Source organism: Ziziphus jujuba, chromosome 2 (genome assembly GCF_031755915.1).
Source record: "Ziziphus jujuba cultivar Dongzao chromosome 2, ASM3175591v1".
In the NCBI taxonomy this organism is placed as follows: domain Eukaryota; kingdom Viridiplantae; phylum Streptophyta; class Magnoliopsida; order Rosales; family Rhamnaceae; genus Ziziphus; species Ziziphus jujuba.
In genome coordinates, this window is record NC_083380.1 from 11,891,497 (window position 1) to 11,918,820 (window position 27,324).

Below are 27,324 nucleotides of genomic sequence, written 5' to 3' on the forward strand. Positions count from 1 at the left end.
TTTGTACTTTGTACTTTTAACTTTATTATTAGGGTAAGTTATTGTGACTGTGTAATTTACACTGGATCTCGCATAAATAAGAACCTCAAAAATGTAGATATATATTTTGTACTCTTTTTGCAAGTCGTTTCATATTTAATAAAGAATTATATACATGTTCATAGATGAAAATAGTCGTAGGTTACCTTTTATAAAGCACTAATAAAAACGAATTTACATTCTATGACATGGAATAAACCATAAATCATTTCAACAATTCATTTTTCATCTATTCATAACTTTAATTGAAAAAGCAATCCAACTTTAGGATGATGTAGAAGCCTAGCTTCAAGAGGAATAGAACATAAATACCAAAACAACAACCAATAAAGGACACTTTCCCTTTTGCATTTGATTCCTCAATCTTCATAGGAACTTATAATACACACTCTCTATAAAAGATAATGCTATAATACAAGTTGTTTATCAGATATAATAAAATTATATATCAATATGGTACAAGTTGTTTACCAACCGATAGAGAAAAATAATAATATTTTATTGATTTGTATTAAGTTTTCACTTGTCTTTTATTCACTTATCAATATTTAGTTTATATGATTTTTCAATCAATAAAATATTGACATATATATAATTTTGCCACGTTAGTAGACAAACTATTTGATACATGTATCACAACTGTTCTCCAACCACGAAAATAAAGGACCCAAAAAATAAAAAAAATAAAATTTCATAAATACAAATTTTAATTGTGAAATATTTAGAGCACCAATGACTGATCATGTAATGGAATATCAGACATGAAAATAATCTAAATCACCATCGACGCACCCAGAAAACCAAAAAAATAAATATAGATTATACACAACAGAAAGAGAGAAATATGCTGGTGGAATTTGAGAAATGGGGATAATGAGACAAAATAGTTAAAGTAATAGATGGGGAGCTTAGCGGTTTGGTTATAATACAATGCATTTTGGTTTTGTTGGATAGCACGTCTTATACATGTAATGTACTATCATCCACTACAAAACAACCATATAAGCCATCCATGGACTGCAACTCATCAAGCATGTTTGGCTCACTTTTTCACAATCTAATCAGAGTTTCCCTATACGTCCTTCAAATGTGTCCAAGGAACAGAAGAAATATACAAAGTAGGGGAAACAAAGAAGAGGCTAATTATTGATTAGAAAGAATGTGTGTTTTGTTTTTTGTTTAGACTTTAACCAAAACCCATATTATTTTTTAATTATATCGGATTCAGGTCCTGCTCAATTTCTGATTGCAGTGAGAGATCTCCCACCTCACTGCAATTGACATGAGATAACTTCCACAAACCCACACAACAGAGTCACCTACGAAGCTACTAAAACAGAAGCTACCAAAATGAGTAAACAGGATCATTACATGCATGGAATCTTATCCATTTTGCAGCAATAATATCAGTCTGAATTTGGAAGCCTGCTGTATGAGAACTGTGTGTAATGTGGTGAAATCTAAACATGATTATGAAGGAAAATAAGAAGCTTCACTACATAAAATCTAATTTCCATTAGCTAGCTTATTTATTTCTTGAGGGAATTACGGATATTATTGTTTCCATTTGACCGGGGAATGCACTCATACATTTAGATACCTTTCAATGGGGGAACACATTTTCAGATGCCTATTTACAATTTTATGTATGAAACAATTGCTCAAACACCAAAGACCCATTCCCCCTCTTTCCCCTTCCAATCTTTGGAGAGGAAAAAAATTGTTATAGTGGAAATTTAATATACCGCCTAGCTTTTAAATCAAGAAAAAATCCCCTGGACAACATGGATAAGCTGTCATTCAAACAGGAACAGGACTTAAATTAGAAGAGCTTATCAAACTAGCAGCATAGTCTCGTGCCCACAAGTCATAATGTATAATTTCCTCCAGGGAAGGTGAGGTTGCCAATTCTGACCGGTGCTTATCACATGTCAGCTCGACAACCTTGAATATATCAAGATAGCCGATCCTGAAAACAGAAAATTTAGTTCTCAATCAGGAGGGCAACAGAGCCAGAAAGTTGAAATAATCATAACACGTAGTGAAGTTTGGAAAAGCAATCTATTTTATCAAGAGAAAATGCATAAACAGAAGACCTACTTTTCATTAATAAACAACTCTACAGCTTTCTCATTAGCTGCACTAAGAACTCCAGTCATTGTGCCTCCTGCCCGTCCAGCAGCGTAGGCAAGATCCATGGATGGGTATTTTACATTGTCAGGAGTTTTAAAGGTCAGCGAACCAAGCCTGCACCATCATATTTCATTTCTATGCATATCAAACAGAAGTACCAAAACAAATAAATAAATAAAGAAGATAAATTTTCCTAGCATATTTGCCATCAATGACCATGTCAAATACAAATATCAGATTATTTTGGACCCTTGGCAAATAGAGATAATGTTTGTTATTATAATTGCAATGGTCAAAGAAGGAAGTTTAACATTGCAGATTATACCGGTAAGACAGTACACATCTATAATGATTTTCTTTTTCTGAAAAAAAATAATAATAATTTGCACGAAGGGCAGTAAAAATAAGACACGTTAGTTGTAGTTGAGATATGAGTCTAAAAGATGAAGAGTCCTATATGGCACAAAAATTATCCTAAAACTATGATTTTCCATATAGAAACTTAAGAATCCTGCTACAGAAGATAGTCATTAAACCTTCAGAAACTTCACAAAGATTCCACAATATTGTATAAGTATGATATGGTTATGATAATCCGAAAAATGGAAAAGCTTAGCCGCTATTAAACAAGCATGCTGATTGACCACAAAATAGGCTTTCGATTGAACTTTGATACATTTTTTGACATAAAACTGAAACTGATTTAGGAAATCAGAATAAAAAAATGTACACATGTTTGAGGTCAATCTTTATGGAATTAAAATGAATATAACAAGAAAAACTGATTACTTGCAAAGATCAAGCCGAGGCCAAGTTATTTCTGAGCAATAGATTCTGTCTGGCCATGACATGGTGTAGAGGATTGGCAAGCGCATATCTGGCCAGCCCAGTTGGGCCAGAACAGATGAATCCTGCAAACAAAAGTAGTTTTAATATCCATAATCCATAAAGTAGTTTTAATATCCATAATCCATACTCATTCTTAATTTCAGTTCTAAGAACTACAAATCAACATACATCTTAAACATCAAAAGACAATCCAAGATTAAATGATACGTGTTAACCTGTGTTTCAACCATTGAATGTATGATAGATTGTGGGTGAATCACGATCTCAATATCATCATATTCTGCTCCAAATAGATAATGAGCTTCAATGACTTCCAAACCCTGTTAAAAGTATAAATAACTCAGGGTCTAATCACTAGCAACTCAAAATTGCAATAGTAATATCAGCATACAGCATGGTGATTTCACTATAATACACATCAAACAAGAAATAATAAACCAATTTCACCAAAAAAGAAAGGAAGTAATAAACCAAGAAGGGTGGTTGCAGCAGCAAACACACAACATACCACATGACTCTTTGAGATTAGAGAAGATAGAAGAAAAGGCAAAAGACCTTATTGAAAAGGGTAGCAGAATCAACAGTGATCTTTTTGCCCATATTCCAGTTGGGATGTTTCAGAGCATCAGCAACTTTAACTTCTTTCAACTTGTCAACTGGCAAATCCCTGTCAGAGTTGAGCAACAAACAAAATGTTAAATATGCATTTTCTATCCATGATCACAGATATACAAAATTGCCAATAACAACCATACAAGCAATTAGATACTTCAGCAAAATTCACCACTAATAACCGAACACCAGATCCAAAAAGTTCCCAATAATTTTAGTAGGATTTCCTATGTCTCCTATTCAAAGAGCCTTTCTGCTTTGAAAATTTTTTTGACATAGTTTATACAGATTCTTTATTATAAACATCAGAGTACAAAGAGCTACATGAAAAAGAATGTTAAATTCCAGATAAATTATAGAATTGTCAATGCCTTTGATTCTGCATAACAAAAGTAATTCCCTGCATAGACTTCAGTTTACAAGCATCCAAATTCTAAATGGAATTATAATTTCACACCTGAAAGCCCCGCCTGATGCTGTTAAAATGATACGCCGAAGTGCACCCTCTGGCAAGCCCTGGATACACTGAAGAAAGGAGATACCTTTTAGATTTTCACTAATCAATAGAAATTCGAATTGAGAGACAGTGATGAAAATATGAAATCAAGCAAGCATCAGATAAGATGCATAGTGGCATTACCAATGCTTACGAAGAATATTCAACAAGTAACAGATGTGACAGAAATATCTCAATGTGCACAACTTCTTGGTACACTTGTCCATCAGCATTTATATATTTTCATACCTGAAATATTGCAGAATGTTCAGAATCAGCAGGAAGAATTTTTACTTTATGCTTGTGAGCAAGAGGAAGGACAAATGGACCTCCAGCAATCAGGGTCTCTTTATTGGCTAAAGCTATGTCTTTCCCCGCTTCTATTGCAGCCACTGTAGGCTAAGATACAAAAACAAAAATACAATGGGCAAATTCAGCCGGCTGATGTATCTTATTTTATAGAAATGCTAAGTTCTTAATTTTCAGACTGTTATCTTTAAAATTGAATCATAAACAAGCCAATTATTACGTTATATAATCATCATAAATCTTCAAATTTCTTTCCTGTAGAAAATACCACACAAATAAAGCAGCAGTAGATAATCACACATTGTTATTTGACTCTTCTAGAATCCATGCATACATATACTACACATATATCTTCTTCTTCTTCATAAAGTTTTTGACAAATATCAGTACCAGAATCAGTGCCAGTATGGTACCACACTGAATACTATCATTCTGTTACAGTATTGCTACTGGTACATACAACTATCACCGTGTTCTAGTTCCCCATGAAATGTTTTCTGATAACAATATCAATTGCAAATTTGCATGAGTCCATCATATTTACATTAGGAAAGGAACATGAAAATAAATGCTCTTCATTCTAGGAACAAATCCTCAAATAAAAACATGAATATGTAGCATACTGATGCTACAAATACAATATCTTATTCAGATAGTACAAGTGAAATGTATAGATACATGAAGCTCTTTTTTACCAAAGACTTGGTATGTTTGGCACAAAAAGCAAGAATTAGCAGCGAGGTACAGATGCAATTATGTTATACATAATATACCAATTCCTTCTCTTTCAATGGTGATACAAATTTCAAGACTTGGACCATCTTCACAACTTCAATCACTTAGTAAAGAAACTAACATTCCCCTCTAACAAGTTTACGGATTTGTATGTCTTATGCATTTACCTTCAATCCTGCACAACCTACAATTCCAGTAACTACTGTAACCGCATCGGGGTGGCGGGCAACCTGAGAAGAGAAATTCGTAAGCAAAATCTTCCGGACAATGAAAATGAATTTGATAAAAAGATGGCAAATAGATGCTAGGCCACCTCAATGATCCCTTGCTCCCCAGGAATAATCTCAGGCTTTTCTTCAACATCAGCTAAAGCCTCTATAAGTTCATCAACTAATGATTCATTTCTAACTGCAACTAGTTGAGGCTTGAACCTTTTCACCTGTCAATATGATCAACAAAATATGTAAACTTATTAATTCTAAACCCCAGATACTGCATCACTTGATTATGCTTGATCACTACCCCATGCATTTGTGATTTAACTTGCTTAGATCAGGCTATGAGATTACCTGATCTGCGAGAAGAGTTACATTGGAACCAGCTGCAAGCGCCACTATTCTGAATTTTTCTGGATTTTCTGCTACTATATCCAATGTCTGAAAAAACAAACAGAATCTGATGCTAAGCCAATGATTAAGAGCCAAAACTGGTAAAAATACCTAACACCTCTTTTAGTTAAAAAAAATATACAGCTTTTATACAAATTCTTTCTTTAGAGAACCAAAAAAAAAAAAAAAACGATCTAAAGCAAGAAACAAGATCAATGCAAACTTATACCTACCTTCTATCAAAGTGCACGATCTAGGAGTGAATTTGGGTTCAAAGCCAAAAACTTTGACTTTTTTAGAGATCATTTCAGATTTAAAACCAGAAACCAGATTAATACAAGCTTATATCTAACATCATATCAAATTGCACAAGATAGAAGAATGAATATGGGCCTAGCTGAAAGCTTTCACATTCATAGAGATCATAATTTCCAAATTTAAAACCAGGGCCTAAGAAAGTATCTAATTCATATATTGCTTACAGAAGTAATGCAGCTTCAATCACATATTATATATCAAATTATTTGTTTATGAATTGATGACCTCCAATAATTTAATTTTGCAGGACCTCCTTTTTTATTTTTTATTTTCTTTCTTTTACCTGAGTTCCAATATAACCAGTAGATCCAACAATAGAGATAGGCTTTGGGCCATTCCAAGCAACACGACCGGGCTCCGGAACAGCTCGTCCAGGCCAGGCGGGAGGAGGAGGAGGAGGAGGCTGTGCTGAACAATGAACGTTTCCTCTAAATGCTACTCTGCAGTCCTTTCTTTTCAAAGCAAACCCACCTAAAGGAAACAAGCCCAAAACAACCAGTTCAGAATCAAAACCAACAACGGCACTAAATTTATAGTACCCTCCACAAGATTCAAACTCTAAATTATCCAAATAACAGTAAAATGGGTGCATGTTCTCCATCTTAAAAGTAGTCAGTGGGTAATGCTTTGCCATTAAAGTTTTAGAAGCAAATGATATGGTAAAAAATTCATACGGGTAGTATACTTTACCATTATGTTATATGAATCATTTTGAACTCCAAAAAGCTAAAATTTAAACCCAAAGTTTAGCCAAACAAGTAGTAACAAAATTTCCATCATATGAGCAAAAAATTCAGCAGCTGCAAATTCTTATAGAGAAGGAAAAATGAAAGTAAAGAAACCCAGAAAGAAGCAACAAAGTTCAACCTTTTTCCCCAAAAAAGAAAAAAGAAACTTTTTGGACATTCCATGATTACTGAACACGCCAAACAAAAAATGATCTGGGACCAGCTGAGCTAAGTACACAAAAAAGAAAACTCAATAAAATAAATTTAAAGGGTTTGGTTTGGTTTGGTTTCGCTTGCGTTTTCTGAGTAACCAAACAAGACAAGAAGTGAAGGTTGGAAGTGGGAGAACCTGGAAGCTTAGGGAGGCGAGTGGACTTGCTGGAATCCAAGAAGGAGATAGCCTTCATTTCAGCTGATGGTACCAGATTCAAAGCCATATCCAACTCCACAAAATCCAAACACACACCAAAAAAGTTTGCAGAGAAAATGAAAGAGAGAGAGAGACCCAGAAAGAAATGTTACTCCTTCAGAAGTGGCTAATGGCTGTGCCACCCATTTGAATGTCTCTGTTTTTCATGGAAAAAGAAAATTAATAAATTCTCGTTTATCAAAAGAGAAAATTATTAAATTCATAAAATGAATTTGTGGTGTATGGGCGGCAGACAAAGTTTTTTTTTTTTTTTTTTAATTAATTATTTAAAATGGAAAGTGGTGGGTTATTATGATAGACTGTTTGGAATACGGACGAAACGACAGGAGAGGGACCGAGGCCGAATCACAAATCACAAATCAAACTGATGCTTTTTTTATCCATCATCAACTTTACCAAGGACTCGTACGACACATCGTTTTCCTTTTTCTCTTTTTTATTTTTTTTTTTATTTTTAATCTATTTAATTTGTTGATTGATTAAGTTACGTCATGGGTAACGACAATTTTATGTTTGGTATCCAAACAAAAACAAAAAAAAAAAAAAAAAAAAAGAAAAAAAAAAAGATAAAGAAAAAAGGTACATGTAAATTTTCGGTTTATAAGTAACAAAATTTGTTTTAATTTAGTAAGATTGCATTTTTGTTATTTTTAAATATATTTAGTTTGTCCCGAAAAATGATCAACGGTCATGATTCCCAAATTAAGTTCATGGAGTGGTGATGGAATTTTGAGGAATACATTAAAAACTTATTAGTTTGTAACTTAAAATAGTACCACCAAGAAATTAGGAAATTTGGTTTTAAATCACCTATTTTTAGTGCAAATGAGGTAAAAAAAAAAAAAAAAATCCAAAAATGCATTTTTCGGCATTTTATACTGTCGTCCGTTGATTCCATCCGCAATAACCATGAAATACCTTTTTGGATAAATCTTGAATAAAGGAATCTTTGCTTTCTCCAAAACACAAATATACCATTTTCATCGTTGTCTGGTTTTATTTGATCACTCTCACAATATTACTATTTTAATAATCCAATATAATATGTATTTCTATATATTGCAAACCATATTACCAAAAGAATATATTTTGCAAGCCACATCATATAAGTTTTTTATAATACCCAAAGATAAGAACCAAGTACAGAATGTCAAAAATGGACATTTGATTAGTAAGGAGTTGATATTTATTAGACAGTGTGAGAAACATGTTGATCAGTAAGGAATTGATATTTATTAGATAGTGTGAGAAACATGCGCTTCATTGTATGTGAATAACGTTTTGATCATGTAGACTGTTGTTGTAATTTAATTTGAAGTAGGGTCAATTAAAATTTGAAATCGGGTTAGATGGTGATAGACACTGACGCATTTTTGTCTGCCATTTGTATTATTCTCTATATATTAAACTAATGATATCCAAGTTTTTTAAATTTAGGTATCAAAGTAATGAAGTTTGAAGATGATTCCTCACCTTTACAAGTTAGGCTCATATGATATATATATACATGGAAAATATTGGAAAAAAGAAAAGATAGAGGGACCATGATACCCATTATTAAAGAGCAATGCTCAATCAGAAAGCACCAGATATTATATGTAAAATATATATATATATATATATATATTTGTCTCATGTAAAAACACAAAGAAAGTAGGCCATAAATAAAATAAATAAATAAAAAAGTTGACAATGAACACGTGTATGCATGTAGTGCAGTGGCCGGCCAATTGTGTCGAACACCAATAAGCCCAAGTCAGGCGACTGACTCTCATCATGAACAAACTCGCTTTGATAATCTCAGCACAAAATAAGATAAATAAATAAAAATCTTTTATAATTGAAGTTTAGCAAACTTGGATTGCGTGTTGGTGAAAGGCCATTGGCTGAATGTGCACAAAGAAGGTCGTAACAAGTAAAATATTAACCAATGACAAAAAAGCACTGATAAAGTCCACGAAGCCAAAAAAAAAAGTGCATACACCACCACACCAACAATAAATTTGTCATCTAGCGATCTGCACGCACATGAATATCTGACCTGCGACAGACCAACTTTCTTTCAGATCAAACATGTTCCATGCTAAAATCACACTCATGAAGTCCTTTCCTGCACAGAAGATCACAATCTTATTTATCTATAACGTTTCTCTTCGCGTGAAAAAACATACAGGATTTATATAAAGTATACATAAACTGAATCAGATATTTCGTTTATAGCCGATCCAAAGTTGAATCATTCTCTTTGCTTTAATAAGAAATATTTGAAAGGATATAGCCTTGAACCATCAAATTGGTCCAGCAGGGATATGCAAGAGTGCTTCAGATCACACTGGCTGCTCCGGATTACTCAAACTGTAATCTCCAGCTTCTTGTATTTCATTTGAGCTCCCACCATTAATCTCAATTGCACCTCCTGATTCAGATAATTTTGTAGCCTTCTGCAACTCATCTGTTATATCTGATGGTTGTGCTACAAACTGACCGTCAGCTGCAGATTCTTTCTGCACCGATGGTTTTGGCCTTCGGATTGCTTCAGCTGCTTCTGGCATTAGAACTGGGGGTGGCTGGGGAGGAACCCAGGTTCGCTGAACTGGTCGCTCATTGGCCCGTGAACCATAAGACCCATCTTCATTTTCGATCTCGGTGATTCTTGCATTTCTCCTTTGCCACCCAGGCACCGAACTATCTCCATTTGACTGATAGACTGACCCATTATCTTGTACTTTGGTATTTAGACCTTCATAGTTTCCTTGAGACTGCAGAAACTGGTTTGAGTTGTTTTGAGTCTGACTAACTTCCCAAGGCTACTCAGAAGAATAGGAATGAATCAGTTCTATTTAATGACATGAAGAAAATTGAGATATTTTTGTTTATTTGGTTACATTTCTATCCTAAAAAGAACAAATAAACCAAGAAATTTGGAGGAAAAAATCTCAAACGCAAACCTTGGATCGAGGTGCTAAGCGAGGATTTGATGGTTGCTGATTAGGATTAGGGGGTAAATCATTAATCTCCTGCATATTAATTGAGAATAACAAAAATTAGCACTAACTCACAAATAAGCTGGATTAATACAAAGGCTAGAAGTAGTTTTTACTCTGATATTAGAAGGTTTCTCCCCTCTTTGGACCATAGCCATAATCTGCAACATCATAATAGATGATAACTAAGTAGAAGGCGCACAAAAGCATATGCAAACAGTAGAATTGCAGAGGCATAATAACATTTCTCTAATTTTAGAATGCACCAAAACATGAAATCAAAACCACAGAAAAATTTTTTCTTTTTTTTTTTTTTTTTTGGTGAATAAAAAACTGAGCCTCCTGGTGAGTATCATTAGCCCAGACTTTAGGGAACTGTAGGCCATTAGCAGTTGTAGCTTTGTAACCATGCAAGAGTCTACAAGCTGCCCAGCCCACTACCGCCCGTCCTCTCCTACAGTGCTCAGCACATGGAACCCACACCAAGGCTCAAATGGGGCTTGCCAAGACTCGAACCCACAACTCCTGCAAGCAGGTGTGATGGGTTGAGTCGGCTTCCTACCAATGATCCACCCCCTTGGGTGCCAAAACCACAGAAAATTAGTGAAAAGTGCCTCCTCCATCGGAATAATTAAAGAACATAAAAAGGGAAAGCTCTCAAGTGAAGATGATATGCTAATTGATAATCTAATTTCTCCAGAAAACAAGTCTAAGCAACAAAAGACCAAGAAAATCACTTACTTCCATATAAGACTTTGAGTGAGGTGCAATTGATGGTTCTGCAGATGCAGGAGGTGAGGCAGACCTCACTGAAAAGAAAAATTGTGATTACATTTGTAAACGTTATAAAAATTCAATAATTATATAGACTGAGACTTAAAAATAACAACCTGAGCGTGAGTCATAGTCTGCCTTGCCATTCACATATAATTTCTGTAAAATACATTTAAGTAAGAACCGTATGATACATGGATAAGACTAATTTGAAGTCTATGAAGCATTTCAATAATGCCAACCTGTGGATTTGAGACTGTGATTTGACGGTCATCATGATCTATGTAAGTTCTTGCAGGGGCGCTTGCCTCCCCTAATAATGCGGCAGAAAGAAAGGAAAATAAGCAACAACATACTAACAGACTCCTAGTCGCACAGAAAATTCATACAAACACTTTGCACCAAACCAGGAAGCAAAATATTTGCCAAGATAATATACAAAAGACATCATTGCAGTTCTTTAACTGCAGAAAAATTAATCATCTACGTATTGGCACAAAGTAACTTCTTAATACCTTCCAATTTCCGAATAGCATTACTCATTGACTTCATTTCTTGCACTTGCACATCTAACATGTTCATAAGCTCAACAAAGTATCTTCTCTCTGAAACAAGCATAAAACAGGGTGCTTCAACAATCAGGTGAATTTGAAAAGGAAATAAAAAAATAAAAAAATCGATGAAAACAGATATCACTCGAACAAATTAGCCCAAAGCCGATAAAACCACACCTTCATTCTTTGAATTCAACATTTCCTGGCTTGCTTTTGCCACATCAGCTGCAGCTGCTGCAGCTGATTTTGCAGCAGCTGCTGCTTCTTCTGCCAGACTTGGTTTTGTGTCTGTTTTCTTGGCAATGCCATCTTCATCTTCCAATACAACTTTCCGTATCCAAGACTTCAACCGAGGAACAATAGAATTCTAAAAGAAGAACATGACACAATCAGCTTAGACACATGCTAAATGTCAAAGGCTACCCGCATTTGAAAATTGGGCAGAAGTAGAGGAAACATAAAAATGCAACACAGCAGAAATGATAGCCCTATAACAAGAAAAATAGTAGTAACACGTCCATATTATTAGATAGCATCATATTGGAAGGCTGATAGTTCATACCCTAATTACTATGGCTGTCCCAGCTCCTGAAACTGCCAGTAATCCTACAGCAAGAATAGCATGAGACCAGTGAAATCGAGGCCATGTTAAGGAAGCCACGGGAGTAATGGCATTAGTAGGAGCGGCAGCCGCAGGTTGCGGATTTTGTATCGAGGTTTGTGGCTGAATGCTTGAAGATGTTTTCACCTGTCCATCTGCAATGACAAGGCATATGCAAATATAAGATCTGCAATGAGGTGACAAACTCTAATTAAATTCAAAATCCCATAAATTGATACAAGCATTTGTTACCTTGATTGACAGCAGCAGCCTGAGCACTTGGAGGTGGGTCCTGCAGTTTTTGAAGGTGCAACAGGATTGGGGAAAGGGGGGAAAAAAAACAAAAAGTGAGTAAATATTTAAGAAATGATGAAAGCTTTGCATAACAATTCACTAGGAAGAAGTTAAAAAGGAATTTTATATTAAATTAACTTGCATACAGGGACAAGTCGAAATGCTTCATCTATCTCCTCCTTCGTGAGCCCCTTCTTCTCAAGAAAAGATCGTCTATAGATAACTGGGGATCCCCTAACTTTTGGGTGTGAAAGGAATTTCACAGCATTTTGCACTTGTTCTTCTCGAATTGGTTCTTTATTCACAAAAACAGATGTTGAAGGATTTTGTTTAGTTGCCTCTGCCTGGGCATTTGACTGATCCGCATTTTTCGGTTCTGTAAGCACCGCTATTGAATTTGAAAAACAGTATTACCATCTTAAATATATAAAAAATGTAAGAACTCTAAACATCAAACAATAATCTTCATGTCACTCTAGAATAAGAATATTCAATATCACTCGACTGAAACCTTCACTAAAATCAATGAAGCTGACCCTGAGAGGGGAACGAAACTTTTGAAGCTCTCCTATTTGCAGTAGGATGCAGAAGAAAACATAGTGAAAGACAATAAAATATCATACGGGGGTCTTTGTAGAAATCACAGTCAACTCAAGATTTTTTTATTTTTTTATTTTTTTATTTTTTTATTTTTTTATTTTTTTATTTTTTTTTCCTGGTAATAGATTAATAGTGTTTTGTAACAGAGAGGCCTCCCACAACCAAACAAATTATTCCAATTTGATGATTTTTTTAATTTATAAAAATTGAAAAACCCCTCCTGGTGTTTGTCATAGTTAGAGCACAAGGCTGTACATTTCACCGAAGCAACTGTTTTTATTCTCTCATACAAAAAATCTAAGCAAGCAAAGCAGGTTTCATTGCATATTAACCAGCCAAGTAGGAAACCATACACGAAAAATATCCAAAATCGCCAAACAATTTCAATTTCACCGACTTATATTAATTTCACTGCAGATAGGCAATCCAATCCATGTAGCTAGAGAAAACAAATTAAAATGACACACGGAAAAACAGGCCTAAAAGCATTCAAAACAGTGAACAATAAACTGAAATTAGATCAAAACTCAGTACATTAGGAAGACACCCCAAAGTTATATGACGCTTATCAATTCGCGTGGTAATTGAACACGATTCTTCATGGCATATGATTTTCAAATTGAAAGAAGAAAGGTATATCGAAATCGAAAAGAAATAAAAGAAAGAAAAAATCGAAATTAAACACACCTGAATTCTGAGAATTTTCTTCAGTAGAAGTGGTCGTCGGAGAAGTGGATTGAGTCGCCATGCTCAAACTCCTCCTTCACACTGAATCAGAATAACAGCTACAGAATCAGCAACAATAAAAAACAAAACAAAAACCAAAAAGAGCGAAAGAAAATGAGAGAACAAATTAAAAAAAAAGAAGGAAAATAGTAATTTAATAAAAAGAGGAAGAAAAAGCCAAGAAAAGGAAAAGAGCTTACGGAAGATGACGAAGAGAGTGAGGTTGTTGTATGTGTGTCAGAGAAGAAGAAGAAAAAGGACTTAGCCTTGTTTGCTCATCTCGAAGCACACAGCAATGGCGTCGTCTCGCTGATGATGATGTTGAAATGTGATTATTTTTGTTTGGTAAACGGCAATTCTATATTCCATAAAAAGGCCCAAAAAACGGTGAGGAATGGATAATGTAGTCCTTAAAACGATGCGTCTTGGGCCTTTTCATTATTTTATTTGTTTTAATTTTGTCCCATTTGGGGTCCAATTCTTCTTTGGGCTATTCTGAATTTTAGGGCCCAAGACAAGTACTCTTTTTGGATCGTAAGCTATTTTTCATAAGTTATTCAATATACGCCCTTGAGATACTATATACACTCTTCCAATCTGTGCGTATTCCCACCCAAACGTGCTAAACTAAAACAAATGCTCTAATTTCAACGATTAATGTTAGATTTTCCACCGAATCATAATATGTGTGTATAGAAAAATTGATTTCCTACATTACATTGTCAACTTTATGTTCAGCAACGACGGATTTTCCACTCTATTTGAAATTTCTTTTTTTCTTTTTTTTCTTTTTTTTCTTTTTTTCCTTTCTTTTTTCATACTGCCAATGCATATTGTTTATGAAGTTGGTGAAAACAATTATAAAAAAGAAAAATAAAAAAAAGTACAATATATGACCAAGTGGGTAGTTAGCACTCATGAGAAGGGCTTTTAGAAGGATTCTAGGTAGTTTGTAAATTAAGTATTAATTGGAAAAAAAAGAAGTTCAATATATGGTTAGCAATTGAACCTAAATATTTAGGATTTTTAGCTAGAATCTATATTAAATTATCATAAATTTTAAAAATTTAAGCGTAAGAAAATGGATTGATTTAATATATATTTATACATAAGTCATGTCAACGAAAATGTTTTTTTATTTCTTCCACATAAAATAAAAGTAGTTCAACACTTTTTTAAAACAATATAATTCTAGTAGTGCATATCACATATATAATAATATTTTTTAAAAATTTTAATATAGTATTTTATGTTGGAAAATTAATGTGACACAAAATTATGCTTATGAATTTCTTGCTCATAAGTGATTTACCATTTATAACCCCACATAACTTACAGCAAAGTGGAACACGCAACTCGATAAATCATTGATGATATTTGCTATAAAACATTGTTCATCTTTAGGTTGATTACAATGTGTATGGTATATTATGTATTCCATTTTGTTTAGTGCTTTTGACAAGTATTTTCCAAGTTCTTTGCTAATTTTATGTTGTAATATATTTCATGGAAAATTGAAAAAAAAGAAGTAGAAAAATGAATGAAAAGGAAAACTTGAATGCTACATAAATAAAATCATATGCATGGAACTTCATAGTCTGGTTTGTATACACAAAGGGGGTTGCTTTAATAAGAAATAATAAGGGTAGCGTATAAGTTTTTAAAGTCAGGCACGTATTCATTAATATATACAAAATGTTAGTCATCTAGCTAATTAATGAAATTCCAGACCATGTTATAAATAAATGTTTTAAACGTTTTATATTTAATGAATAGCCCAGCTACCGTTGTATATTTAATGAATAGCCCAGCTAATTTATCTAGTATCCTAGTCCAAGCACCGTAAAATATCTATATGTTTGTGTCTTTTTTACGTGTTCATTGCATAAGTTCTAGCACTAAAAAAATGTGGGAGGCTAACGAGCTAGCTAGTTTTGTCTTAGAGGGGCAATGTAATGTACGTGGCCTAGTTGTAGAAAAGTAATTCTATCTCTTTGACAAAACAAAGAAAAGTAATAAAGTATAGAAGAAGATTGTTTTGTAGTTTACCATGTCTTGATTGTTTCGTATTGTACCGTGTCTTGACTTTTTATGAGTTGAGAAGAAGATTGTGTTGTGTTTGTTGAGTATATTGTAGTAGCTACTTGTAGCGGTTAAGCTAATATCTAGCCAGGCTTCAAATTCTCCTTTGAGAACAATAATCGTCTTCAACGTACGGTTTGTTCTTCTTTTGTGTGTGTGTGTGTGTGTGTGTATTTCTTTAATAGCTGTTTAGCTTGGATGAGGAAAGACCCGTCAAAAAAAGAAAAACAAAAACAAAAAAACCTTGGATAGGAATTGTCTTTAGTTTAGATATCAAAGGCCTGATTAAATCAAAAGGCCACTCGTTGACAAAATATTTATATTGTCAACTTTCTCTCTTTCTGTATATATATATATATATATATATAATTTTCTTACAATATATAGTCACATCTAAATTAAAGTAAATATATTAGTTAATTACACATAATTCATTAAATATATATGATGAATTATATATAATTATAATCTGTCATAGTTGATAAATTATATGTAGTTAATCATATATAACATGCTACAGTCCTAGTTTTTGCTTTGGCCTTTGGACCTATAGTGAAAATAGATTTAAAGGAAAACAAGCTTTGTTCTAGTTACTTCGAGGGGACCAGGCCTTCAACTATCCAAAAATAGTAATATGAATTATTTCCTGCTTTTATTTCCAATCAAGAGTCCAACTTAAATACAAGTAGTCAACATTCTACAGCTAAAAATGACTATCAAAAAGTAGGAATAATAAATGCACTGACAAACAAATTAAAATAAATGCATAGACAAACAAAGTAAACTAGCTAACAACAACTTTAATTAGGTCTCCTAAAGTTCATTTAAGAGAAGCAGACAAATTAAATTAAAGTAATAGTGTTGGAAAAAAATCCAACATCGGATATTTTCGATTGTGCGAGCATGCCACCTTCTAGATTGAAGGAAATGGAAAAAATAATAGTAATAATATCAATTAAAAAAATAAAATAAAATTAGATAATTATATTTAATTATAGAGAACAAACAATTAAGAAGGTTCTAAGGCCTTAATGATTAAAAAATTTTAATCAACTAAGAAAAAATAAATAAGAACAATTCCAAAATAACAATAATAATAATAATAATAGTAATTGAAGCGAATAAAATAGGTGGTCAAAGAACTCGCACAAAATTAAATTCCTAAAAATAAATACTAGATGGTCTAAGGGTCAACACTAAATAAGATGGCCAGAAGACCTGCTTTATGTTAAAAACTAGAATTAAAAATAAAAGAAGTATTCTAATGTAAAGAGATTTAGTAGAGGTTGAAGTCCTTCAATGAGCAAATGAGGCTTCAATATAGAGTAAGAGAAGCCACCCACAAATCTCTTTCTTTTTCGATGTGAGATAATTGAAAACCATTTATTTCCAAAACCCAATTGGTTTTTCTTCTTCTAAACCATGTGAGATATTTTTTATTATATTTCTTTGTTATCTTAGACCAAAAATATTGGTACAAACATTGCCCCCCCATGTTTCATTAAATTAGACTAATTTGATGAAACATGTAATATTTCAATTTTTCAGTTTCAGCTCTTCGTACTAGTACCCTATGGTAGCCATTAGCATGATCATGTTAGTCTTTGATTGTCGTCGTCTACGGCATTTGGTCTTCTGTCTAGACCAGAATCCCTTTGGATCATGCTTCATAGTCGCATAACCACTCATCCTTAAAATGACATTTTTAGCAGCTCTGAAAATGCATGCTCAAACCTTTATTCATATTGTTCTTGATCTTTGACCATCCAAAGTCTCGATTAGTCTAGAGGTTATAATATCCATTCTTCCACCTAAGATTGTTTGGACTGGCCTGATATGGTTGAGGGATGCCATATTGACAATACTTCTAGTTACAGCCCTAGTGCATAAGTGGTTGCCCTCTGGCTTGAATTCGATTTTTGGCCGGTGGAAATCCATACAGTTGGCTCTTTTGTCCCATGTTTTCAATGTGTTTCATCATTCTTGGTGCAATCTTAAAGGCATGCACTCTAGTAAATGTAGTTTGTGGAGTCATTATTGTTTTAGATGTGGCTTGAGGGTCTAGCACCATGGTAGATGTGACTGAAGGTGCTACAAGGATAAATGCGGCCCTAAAGGCCCTCATTCCAATAGGTATTAATATGACTTAAGTGGCCTACACTAGAATGGATCTAGCTTGGTGAGCCAACTTTGGGGCAGAGGCAGCGTTGGAGGCTAGCACTCATATAGGTGTCGATGAGGCTTGGGGTTCCTACAACTGGATGAATGTAGCCTGGAAGGCCAACATTGGGGGAAAGGTAGTCTTGGAGGCTTGCACTCTTGTAGGTGTCAATGAGGCCTAGGGTTCTTGCAACTAGATAGATGCGGCCTGATTGGCCAACATCAGAGGGAGACAGCCTTGGAGGCCAGCACTCCTATAGGTGGCGATGCGGTCTGGGGTTCCTACAACTGGATGAATGTAGCCTGAAGGGCCAGCATCGAGGGAGAGGTGGCCTTGGAGGCCTGCACTCTTGTATGTGTCAATGAGGCTTGGGGTTCTTGCAACGGGATAGATGCGGTTTGATTGGCCAACATTGGGGGAGAGGCAACCGTGGAGGCCAGCACTCCTATAGGTGGCAATGCAGCCTTGGGGGCATGAGGGGCCAATATCAGGGTTAAGGCAGCCTTGGAGGCCTGCACTTCTGTAGGTGGCGATGCTGCCTGGGGGGCATGAGGGGCCAATATCAGGCTTGATACGGCCTGTGAAGTCATCATCGGGGTAGGGGCAGCCTTGGAGGCTAGCACTTCTATAGGTGTCAATGCGGCTTGGGGGGCTTGCAAGTGGACAAATGTGGCATTAGGGGCCACTATCCAAGTAAAGGCGGCCTTGGAGGCTTGCACTTGATACTCATTCTAATCATAAATTAGCCACATGCCTTTTAGTGTGGCTTGGAGGGCCTGCAACTATTGGTGCATGCATTCGAACGATGCTTCCATCTTTTTGTTGTGCTCTATTACATCGCTACTCATCAGACGTGAAATATCTCGAATAACTTTATCATCATTTGAAGTCATCTCAGCTTCTTAGTTGATGGGTCCCATCGAGCCCCAGACTGTGGAACAAAGGATTATCCCGGACCTACGCTAAGGTATTGACAGTGATTCTCAAATATCGCATAACAGAATGTGATACGATGAGATAGAATGCAATAGAAACAAAGACACAGGGAACGAGTTACCTACTCTTAACGGTCAAAGCGAACCCTTTCATTCCAAATTAAAGAATTCGGAATGAATCAAATCTCTCCAAGTAGGATTCGAACCTACGACCAATCAGTTAACAGCCAATCGCTCTACCACTGAGCTACTGAGGAACAACAGAAGATTAGATCTCATAGAGTTCATCTCTGATTGTGCAAGCATGCTACCTTCTAGATTGAAGGAAATAGAGAAAATAATGATAATAATAATAATAATAATAATAATAACAATTGCAAAAATAAAATAAAATCAAACAATTGTGTTTAATTGCAGAGAACAAATAATTAAGAAGGTTCTAATGGCTTAATGATTAAAGGACTTTAATCAACTATGAAAAAAAAAAAAAAAACAAGAACAATGCCAAAATAACAATAATAATGATAATAGTAATTGAAGCCAATAAAATAGGCGGTTCAAGGACTAGCACAAAATTAAATACTAAATGGTCTAAAGGCCAACACTAAATAAAAACTAAATAATAGGCGACCTGAAAACCTGCTCTATGTTAAAAACTAGAATTAAAAATAAAAAAAGTATTCTAGTGTAAAGAGATGTAGTAGAGGTTGAAGTTCTTCAATGAACAAATGAGGCTTTAATATATAGCAAAAGAAGTCATCTATAAATCTCTTTCCTTTTTAATGTGGGATAATTGAAAACCTTTTATTTCCAAAACTCAATTGGTTTTTCTTCTTCTAATACATGTGGGATATTTTTTATTATGCTTCTTGATAATCTTAGACTGAAAATATTGGTACAAACAAATAGGAATGAATTGCTTAGAATATTTGCTTAGTATATACTTTTAGTTAATAAATTAATGCATATGTACATGCATAGATACTTTTGGAATATGCAGAGAAGTAAGGAGAACAAGACAAAATGGCAAGGGATTCAGTATCGGGGGTAGCAATTCAAGGAATTAGGAACCTTCTCAGGTTGTCCTTCAATTCCCTGTTAATTATACTTGGTCTCTCAGCATCTAAACCATACAAAATCTAACAAAATGTTCAAATAAATTCCATTTCAACTTTCTGATGTTGTATAAATATGTTATATGGGATGCAGTGAGAAGGAAGACTTGGATGATGCGGCAGCAGCTTCCAAAATTGAGAAGCTGACACTTGAGTTGCAAGGCCAGAAATCTCATGCTTCTGACCCTGCAGTTCAAGCAATCATAGATGGCTTCATCAACTTCAAGATCAACGACTATATATATAGTCAACTTATGATGTGCAAAGCTGCCCATGTTACAGTTGGTGGTTGACTCAATTATATATAATTTACAGGATATATTATCTGAATTCATCATAAAATTGGTGACATCTTTCATTATAGAAAAATTTTATATTAATCTTGCTGCATATATTATCTTAATTGCATCTAATTTATGGATTATAAATATTATAAAAATTACATGTAATTGGATAGGTGTCACGCCTATTAAATATGAATCATTACTCATTATAACAAAATTATATATATTATTGAATTATGTCTAATTTATTTTTGGGCTCAATGTTGCAGAAAGTATCCAGATTTTTATAATGAACTTTCCGAGGGCCAGAGCCACAAGGTAGTATTGTTTTGGGTTCTCAATCTTATTTAGAGAGTTAATTTGCAAATTAATGCAAGCAAAAAACATTTGCAGTTTCTGGTAGTTACATGCTCAGACTCCAGAGAATCCCCAACGTTTATCCTTAATTTCAAACCAGGGGAAGCCTTCATGGTCCGCAACATTGCTAACTTGGTTCCACCATTTAACAAGGTCCATTTTAATCAAACTAATATCCTTTTTTTTTTTTCTGATAATATATTAATTTCATTAGCTCGCTATATATTGTTGGATCCGCATCCTAAGACTTTTAATTTTTTTAACTGATGGCCTATTTTCCTTTGTGTTAATAGAATTAATATGAGATATTTGATAATAAATTGTCTTTAACTTTACATGCATAGTTAGACCAATTTTCTATCAGTTAGAGCTTTTTATAATTTAGAATCTTCCTCATTTTCCTTTATGTTGGTCTTCTTTGATTTCAATGAATTTGTCTATGCTAATTATGCATATTACACATCTGATATTTGTTATTATTCTGAATTTTATTTTTTTTTATTTTATTATTATTATTATTTTTTTTTTTTAACACAGCTAAGATACTCAGGAGTTGGAGCAGCCATTGAATATGCTGTTTCAGTACTTGGGGTTGAATAAATATTGCTTTACTCTTCAGATTTCTAGATAAATATTTTTGCCTTTTTTTCTTCTCTTCATATCTGAAACTTTTTCATCACTTTTTTTTTCGGGGAGTAAAAATGGAAATCACTGCTAACAAGAAAATGAAAATTTTCAGGTGGAGAACATTTTGGTCATAGACACAGTCGATGTGGTGGTATAGAGAGACTTATGGAGCTTCCAGGGTATGGTTCTGTTCACTTGTAAGACTTTTCACGTACAGATGTTGGAGCTTGTTTGACTTTAATCTAAAATCTTCAGCGAAGAGAATGAAAAAATTAATGATTTAACCAATGAATTTCAAAGGCTAAAAGGGTATCTAAAATCATCAATATCTTGCTAATTATCTCCAATTTGCAGTGACTTTGTTGATGATTGGGTACAAATTGGTTTACCTGCCAAGTCCAAGGTTATAGCACAGGGTGTGCCAGCAGATCAACAATTGGAGGCTTTGGAAAAAGTAAGCAAAGAGGCTAAAACAGTAAAACCAAAACAATTTGTATTATTAGATTTCATTTTCATGGTTTCAAAGTTCTCTAATTATATAATTTTACGCAGGAAGCCGTAAATCTGTCCCTGGTAAACCTACAAACTTATCCTTATGTTCAAGAGAAAATCTCAGAGAGAAAACTAGCAATCAGAGGAGGTTACTATAACCTTGTCAATGGATCTTTTGAGCTCTGGGAGTTGAAAACCTGCATTTTACCCCCCATCATCATAGAATGAAACTATCTACGTTTCGGGTTTCAATGGACAGCTTATGTCGATTTCTTTCGTAATAAAGCTTTCTATTATCAATAATAGGACGTTAAGTGCTCAATATAAGCTACCTAATTGAATATATGGTCATGTTTTAATGGATGTTTTTCATATAAATGTACTGCCTCAGCGAATAAGGGCTAATAAATAATAGCTCAAGGAGTTCTTCGTGTGCTTGCTTATGTATGTTAATTGTTTGTGAAAATTTGTATGTAGCTTTTTTTATTTTTATTTTTTTCTTTTTCCTTTATGAAGAAGAAGAAGAAAATGGCTATAAATGAAGAAGAGCCAGCCCTTTTGTGCTGGCTTTTGGATGTTTATTTGTTCTGTTCTCTGTAATCTTTATTATATGATCATATATGCTTTGATACCTTTTTTCTGCAATTCCCAAGCATAAACAGTTGAAAGTATACTGAAAATAAATCAAGTAAATGCAGATATTCTGGTTTGAACACACAAAGGGGGTTACTCTGATAAGAAATAAAAAGGGTAACGTATAAGTTTTTAAAGTCAGGCACGTATTCATTAATATATAGATATTGTTAGTCATCTTGCTAATTAATGAAATTCCAAACCATGTTATAAATTAATGTTTTAAACGTTACATATATAATGAATGGCCATGCTTAATTTATCTAGTATCCTAGTCCAACCACTCTATATAACATCTATGTGTGTGTGTGTGTGTGTTTATTACGTCAGCCTTGCATAAGTTAGCACTAAAAAAATGTGGGAGGCTAACCAGCTAGCTAGTTTTGTCTTCGTAGGGCTATACAATGGACGTGGCCTAGTTGTAGAAAACTAATATTCTATCTCTTTGACAAAACAAACAAAAGTGAACAAATATGGAAGAAGATTGTTTTGTATTTTACCATGTCTCGATTGTTTTGCGTTTCACCATGTCTTGACTTTTGATGTGTTGCAGGTCTAATTTTGGGTTTGCATGGTTTTCTCATGGACAAATTAAATATTCAATGAATAATGATAGAGAGGAAGCTTGGAGGGGGTTAAGTAATTTTGGCTTATAAATAGGACCTCTTCCTTTGCTGCTGATAGATGTGCCTCAGTGCTTGGTGTTCTTCGTGTTGTGTTTGTTGAGTATTGTAATAGCTACTTGTAGCAATTAAGCTAATAGCTAAGCAGGCTGCAAATTCTCCTTCGAGAACAATATTCTTCTTCAACGTACGGTTTGTACGTGTGTGTGTGTGTGTGTGTGTGTTCAATAGCTGTTTAGCTTGGATGGGGGAAGACCCGTCGGAGAGAAAAAAAAAATTGGGGCGGAATTGTCTTTAGTTACCATTTGATTAGATATCAAAGGCCTGAGATTAAATCATAAGGCCACTCTCCTTTGACAAAATATTTATATTATCAGCCTTCTTTCTTTCTATATATGTATATATATATATATATTATATAAAAATTTTCTATAATATGTGGGTACACTCAAAACTAAAATAAATATGCTGGTTAATTACATATAATTCATTAAATATATCTTATGAATTATATGCAATTATAATTTACTGTAATCGATAAATTATATGTAGTTAATTAGATATAACATTCATTAAATATGTCCACGTATTACAGTAGAATTATGTATATATTATAAATTTTTTTATTTGATATCTCTTAGTTTTTCATAATTGGAGCACTTGAGTTGTTCATCATGTTTTTGCTTTAATTTGAGTAGTGCTATAGCTAGCGAGTTTTTTTGTTTTAACGTCATAAATGAATGCGGAAAAAAAAAGTCTCATTTAAGAGAAGCAGACAAATTAAAGTAATGTTGAATATTTTTCTTAGTATATATACTTTTAGTTAATAAATTAATGCACACGTATATACTTTTGGAATATGCAGAGAAGTTAGGAGAGTAGACAAAATGGCAGGGGTGTCAGTATCGGAGGTGGCAATTCAAGGGCTTAAGAAGCTTCTCAGGTTGTCCTTCAGTTCTCTGTTAATTATACTTGGTCTCTCTAAACCATACAAAATCTAACAAAATGTTCAAAATAAATTCTATTTCAACTTTTGATTTTACATCAATATGTTATATGGGATGCAGTGAGAAGGAAGACTTGGATGATGTGGCAGCAGGTGCCAAAATTGAGAAGCTGACACTTGAGTTGCAAGGCCAGAAATCTCATTCTTCTGACCCTGCAGTTCAAGCAATCACAGATGGCTTCACTGACTTCAAGATCAACCACTTCGAGTATGTTATATATATATATATATATAGAGAGAGAGAGAGAGAGAGACAGACAGACAGACAGAGACAGAGAAAGAGACAGAGAGAGAGAGAGAGTCGACCTATGATGTTCGAAGTTGCCCATAAAGTTGGTCGTTAATCCAATTTTTATAATTTATAGAATTATTTATCTGAGTCCATCATAAAATTAGTGACATCTTCCATTATAGAAAAATTTTATTGGTCCTGTTGCATATATTTATATTAATTACATATAATTTATGGATTATAAATATTATAAAAATTACATATAATATGTATCATGCCCGCTAAATATGCACCAGTAACAAAATTATATATATTATTGAATTATGTCTAATTCATTTTTGGGCCCAATGTTGCAGAAAGTATCCAGATTTTTATAATGAACTTGCCGAGGGCCAGAGCCCCAAGGTATTACTGTTTTGGGTTCTCAATCTTATTTAGAGAGTTAATTTGCAATATTAATACTAATAAAAAATCTTTGCAGTTTCTGGTATTTGCATGCTCAGACTCCAGAGTATCCCCAACGTTTATCCTTAATTTCAAACCTGGGGAAGCCTTCATGGTCCGCAACATTGCTAACTTGGTTCCACCATTTAACCAGGTCCATTTTAATCAAACAAATATCTTTTTTCCTGATAATATATTAATTTCATTAGGTCGATATATATTTTTGGACCCATATCCTAAGCCTTTTAATATTTTAAACTGATGAACTTTTTTCCTTTGTGTTAATAGACTTGATAGGAGATTGTCGATAATAAATTGTCTTTTAACTTGATATACATAGTTAGAACCATTTCAATCTGTACGTCAGAGCTTTTTCTAATTTGGCATCTTTCTCATTTTCCTTTATTTGGGTCTTCTTTGATTTCAATGAATTTATCTATGCTAGTTGTGCATATTACACATCTGATATTTGTTATTATTCTGGTTTTTTTTTTCTTTTTCTTTTTTTGTTTTTTGACACAGATAAGATACTCAGGAGTTGGAGCAGCCATTGAATATGCTGTTTCAGTACTTGGGGTGACTAAATATTGCTTTACTTTTTAGATTTCTAGTTAAATATTTTTGCCTTTCTTTTCTTCACGTCATATCTAAAACTTTTTAATCATTTTTTTTGGGTAAAAATTTAACTTATTGCTGACAAGAAAATGAAAATTTTCAGGTGGAAAATATTTTGGTCATAGGACACAGTAGATGTGGTGGTATAAAGAGGCTTATGGAGCTTCCGGGGGATGGTTCTGTTCACTTGTAAGACTTTTTCACGTGCAGAAGTTGTAGCTTGTTGACTTTAATCGAAAATCTCCAGCCCAACAAAAAAAAAAAAAAAAAAAAAAAGGAAGGAAAAATTAATGATTTAACCAATGAATTTCAAATGCTAAAAGGGTATCCAAAATCATCAATATCTTGCTAATTATATCTCCAATTTGCAGTGACTTTGTTGATGACTGGGTACAAATAGGTTTACCTGCCAAGTCCAAGGTTGTAGCACAGGGTGTGCCAGCGGATCAACAATTGGAGGCTTTGGAAAAAGTAAGCAAAGAGGCTAAAACAGCAAAACGAAAACAATTTTTATACTGCTTCTGTATTATTAGATTTCATTTTCATGGTTTCAAAGTTCTCTAACTATATAATTTTATGCAGGAAGCAGTAAATCTGTCCCTGGTAAACCTACAAACTTATCCTTATGTGAAAGAGAAAATTTCAGAGAAAAAACTAGCACTCAGAGGAGGTTACTATAACTTTGTCAATGGATCTTTTGAGCTCTGGGAGTTGAAAACCTGCATCTCACCCCCTATCATCATAGAATAAAATTATCTACGTTTTGGATGTCAATGGACAGCTTCTGTTGGTTTCTTTCGTAATAGAACTTTTTATTATCAATAATAGGACGTTAAATGCTCAATATAAGCTACCTAATTGAATATGGTCGTGTTTTCTTTAATAGACGTTTTTCATATAAGTGTACTGCCTCAGTGAATAAGGGCTAATAAATAAAAGCTAAAGTAGTTCTTTTGTGTGCATGCTTATGCATATTAATTGTATGTGAAAATTTGTATGTACCTTTTTTTTTTAGTTTTTTTTTTTTTTTCACTTTTATGAAGAAGAAGAAAATGGCAATAAATGAAGAAGAGCCAGCCCTCTTGTGCTGGCTTTTGGATGTTTATTTGTTTTGCTCTCTGTAATCTATATTACATGTCTTGCCTCGATATATGCTTTACTACCTATTTTCTGCATTTCCCAAGCATAAACAGTTGAAGTATACTGAAAACAAATCAAATGCATCCAGATATTTGCAAATTAGCTCTCAGAAAATTAGAATATGCAGTTTTTTTTTTTAATTTTTTTTATAGGAATCTGACTGGAAATATTACAAACAAAAAAATAAATTCAAACATTTTGTTTTAAATCTATGATGGCAAGCAACAAATAAGGTACATTTTGACCTAGCAAAGTATCTCAGGGAATAAAGAAAGAAATTTCTAGTCCTACAAGTCAATAAAATGAAACGTGAAAGAAAAGAAATTACAAATCAGTTCTTAATTTTTTTTTGTTCTGCTAGATTTTTGCAGCCTATTTGGTCAGCCATGTTCATGGTGGAGCACTATAGAGTGTAGAATTTTTCGAAAATGTAGCAAAATTATGTTCCGACAAAAGAAAGGAAAAACACAATTGTAGCCTCCACATTAGTTGATGGTGATGTAGGCATTGTGGAACTCCCAAAACGTGACCATTCTGGACCACCACAAGGCATAGAAAAAGCCATGATATATTCATCCAAAATAAAAAATAAAATAAAAAACAACAACAACAACAAAAAATGATATATGCTGCTTTTATAAGGAGAAAATCTTTCAGGGCACGACCCATTGAAAATATTATTTACAAATGAAATAGAAGTGGTAAAAAATCTACATCAAGTCTATAGTTTAATTTTGGTATATCCACCTCTTTTTGAAGAAGCTAGTCTTGGAGTTTGGGCATTGAAA

General features: G+C 33.7%; 3 protein-coding genes, 1 non-coding gene and 1 pseudogene across 9 annotated transcripts; 2 read left to right on the top strand and 3 right to left on the bottom strand.

Moving 5' to 3' along the window:
- Positions 1-1,535: 1,535 nt before the first annotated feature.
- Positions 1,536-7,494, bottom strand: LOC107418411 (1-deoxy-D-xylulose 5-phosphate reductoisomerase, chloroplastic). The gene is made up of 12 exons (XM_016027107.4): positions 7,177-7,494; positions 6,383-6,570; positions 5,743-5,829; positions 5,487-5,612; positions 5,341-5,403; positions 4,379-4,528; positions 4,091-4,158; positions 3,577-3,688; positions 3,237-3,341; positions 2,962-3,083; positions 2,140-2,286; positions 1,536-2,008 (listed from the first exon to the last, which is right to left on the bottom strand). Exons 1-12 carry the CDS (start codon positions 7,262-7,264, stop codon positions 1,840-1,842), a joined length of 1,425 nt encoding a protein of 474 aa, XP_015882593.2. The 5' UTR covers positions 7,265-7,494; the 3' UTR covers positions 1,536-1,839.
- Positions 7,495-9,363: 1,869 nt separating this feature from the next.
- Positions 9,364-14,153, bottom strand: LOC107418409 (peroxisomal membrane protein PEX14). Of its 4 annotated transcripts, none has more exons than XM_016027105.4 (13): positions 13,991-14,153; positions 13,752-13,832; positions 12,611-12,840; positions 12,423-12,462; positions 12,132-12,325; positions 11,747-11,936; positions 11,531-11,620; positions 11,258-11,328; positions 11,132-11,174; positions 10,983-11,050; positions 10,358-10,402; positions 10,206-10,274; positions 9,364-10,064 (listed from the first exon to the last, which is right to left on the bottom strand). In XM_016027105.4, the coding sequence occupies exons 2-13, from the start codon at positions 13,810-13,812 to the stop codon at positions 9,585-9,587; spliced, it is 1,581 nt and encodes a 526-aa protein (XP_015882591.3). In that variant the 5' UTR covers positions 13,813-13,832; positions 13,991-14,153; the 3' UTR covers positions 9,364-9,584. The 4 variants fall into 4 exon arrangements, with proteins under 4 accessions (XP_015882591.3, XP_015882589.3, XP_024929634.3 ...); XM_016027103.4 differs by having other exon boundaries at positions 12,611-12,852; XM_025073866.3 differs by having other exon boundaries at positions 13,752-13,849; positions 13,991-14,142.
- A 5,000-nt stretch (positions 14,154-19,153) lies between these two features.
- TRNAN-GUU (transfer RNA asparagine (anticodon GUU)) lies at positions 19,154-19,225 on the bottom strand. Its single transcript has one exon. It is a non-coding gene; the product is annotated as a tRNA-Asn (tRNA).
- Positions 19,226-19,991: 766 nt separating this feature from the next.
- LOC107418391 (carbonic anhydrase 2-like) lies at positions 19,992-22,109 on the top strand (annotated as a pseudogene).
- Positions 22,110-22,981: 872 nt separating this feature from the next.
- Positions 22,982-26,476, top strand: LOC107418400 (carbonic anhydrase 2). Of its 3 annotated transcripts, none has more exons than XM_025073343.3 (9): positions 22,982-23,295; positions 23,965-24,042; positions 24,167-24,313; positions 24,694-24,742; positions 24,819-24,935; positions 25,304-25,357; positions 25,500-25,585; positions 25,768-25,867; positions 25,979-26,476. In XM_025073343.3, exons 2-9 carry the CDS (start codon positions 23,987-23,989, stop codon positions 26,144-26,146), a joined length of 777 nt encoding a protein of 258 aa, XP_024929111.2. In that variant the 5' UTR covers positions 22,982-23,295; positions 23,965-23,986; the 3' UTR covers positions 26,147-26,476. The 3 variants fall into 3 exon arrangements, with proteins under 3 accessions (XP_024929111.2, XP_048328990.1, XP_015882580.2); XM_048473033.2 differs by having other exon boundaries at positions 22,982-23,291; XM_016027094.4 differs by having other exon boundaries at positions 22,984-23,286.
- The last annotated feature ends 848 nt before the right edge of the window (positions 26,477-27,324 follow it).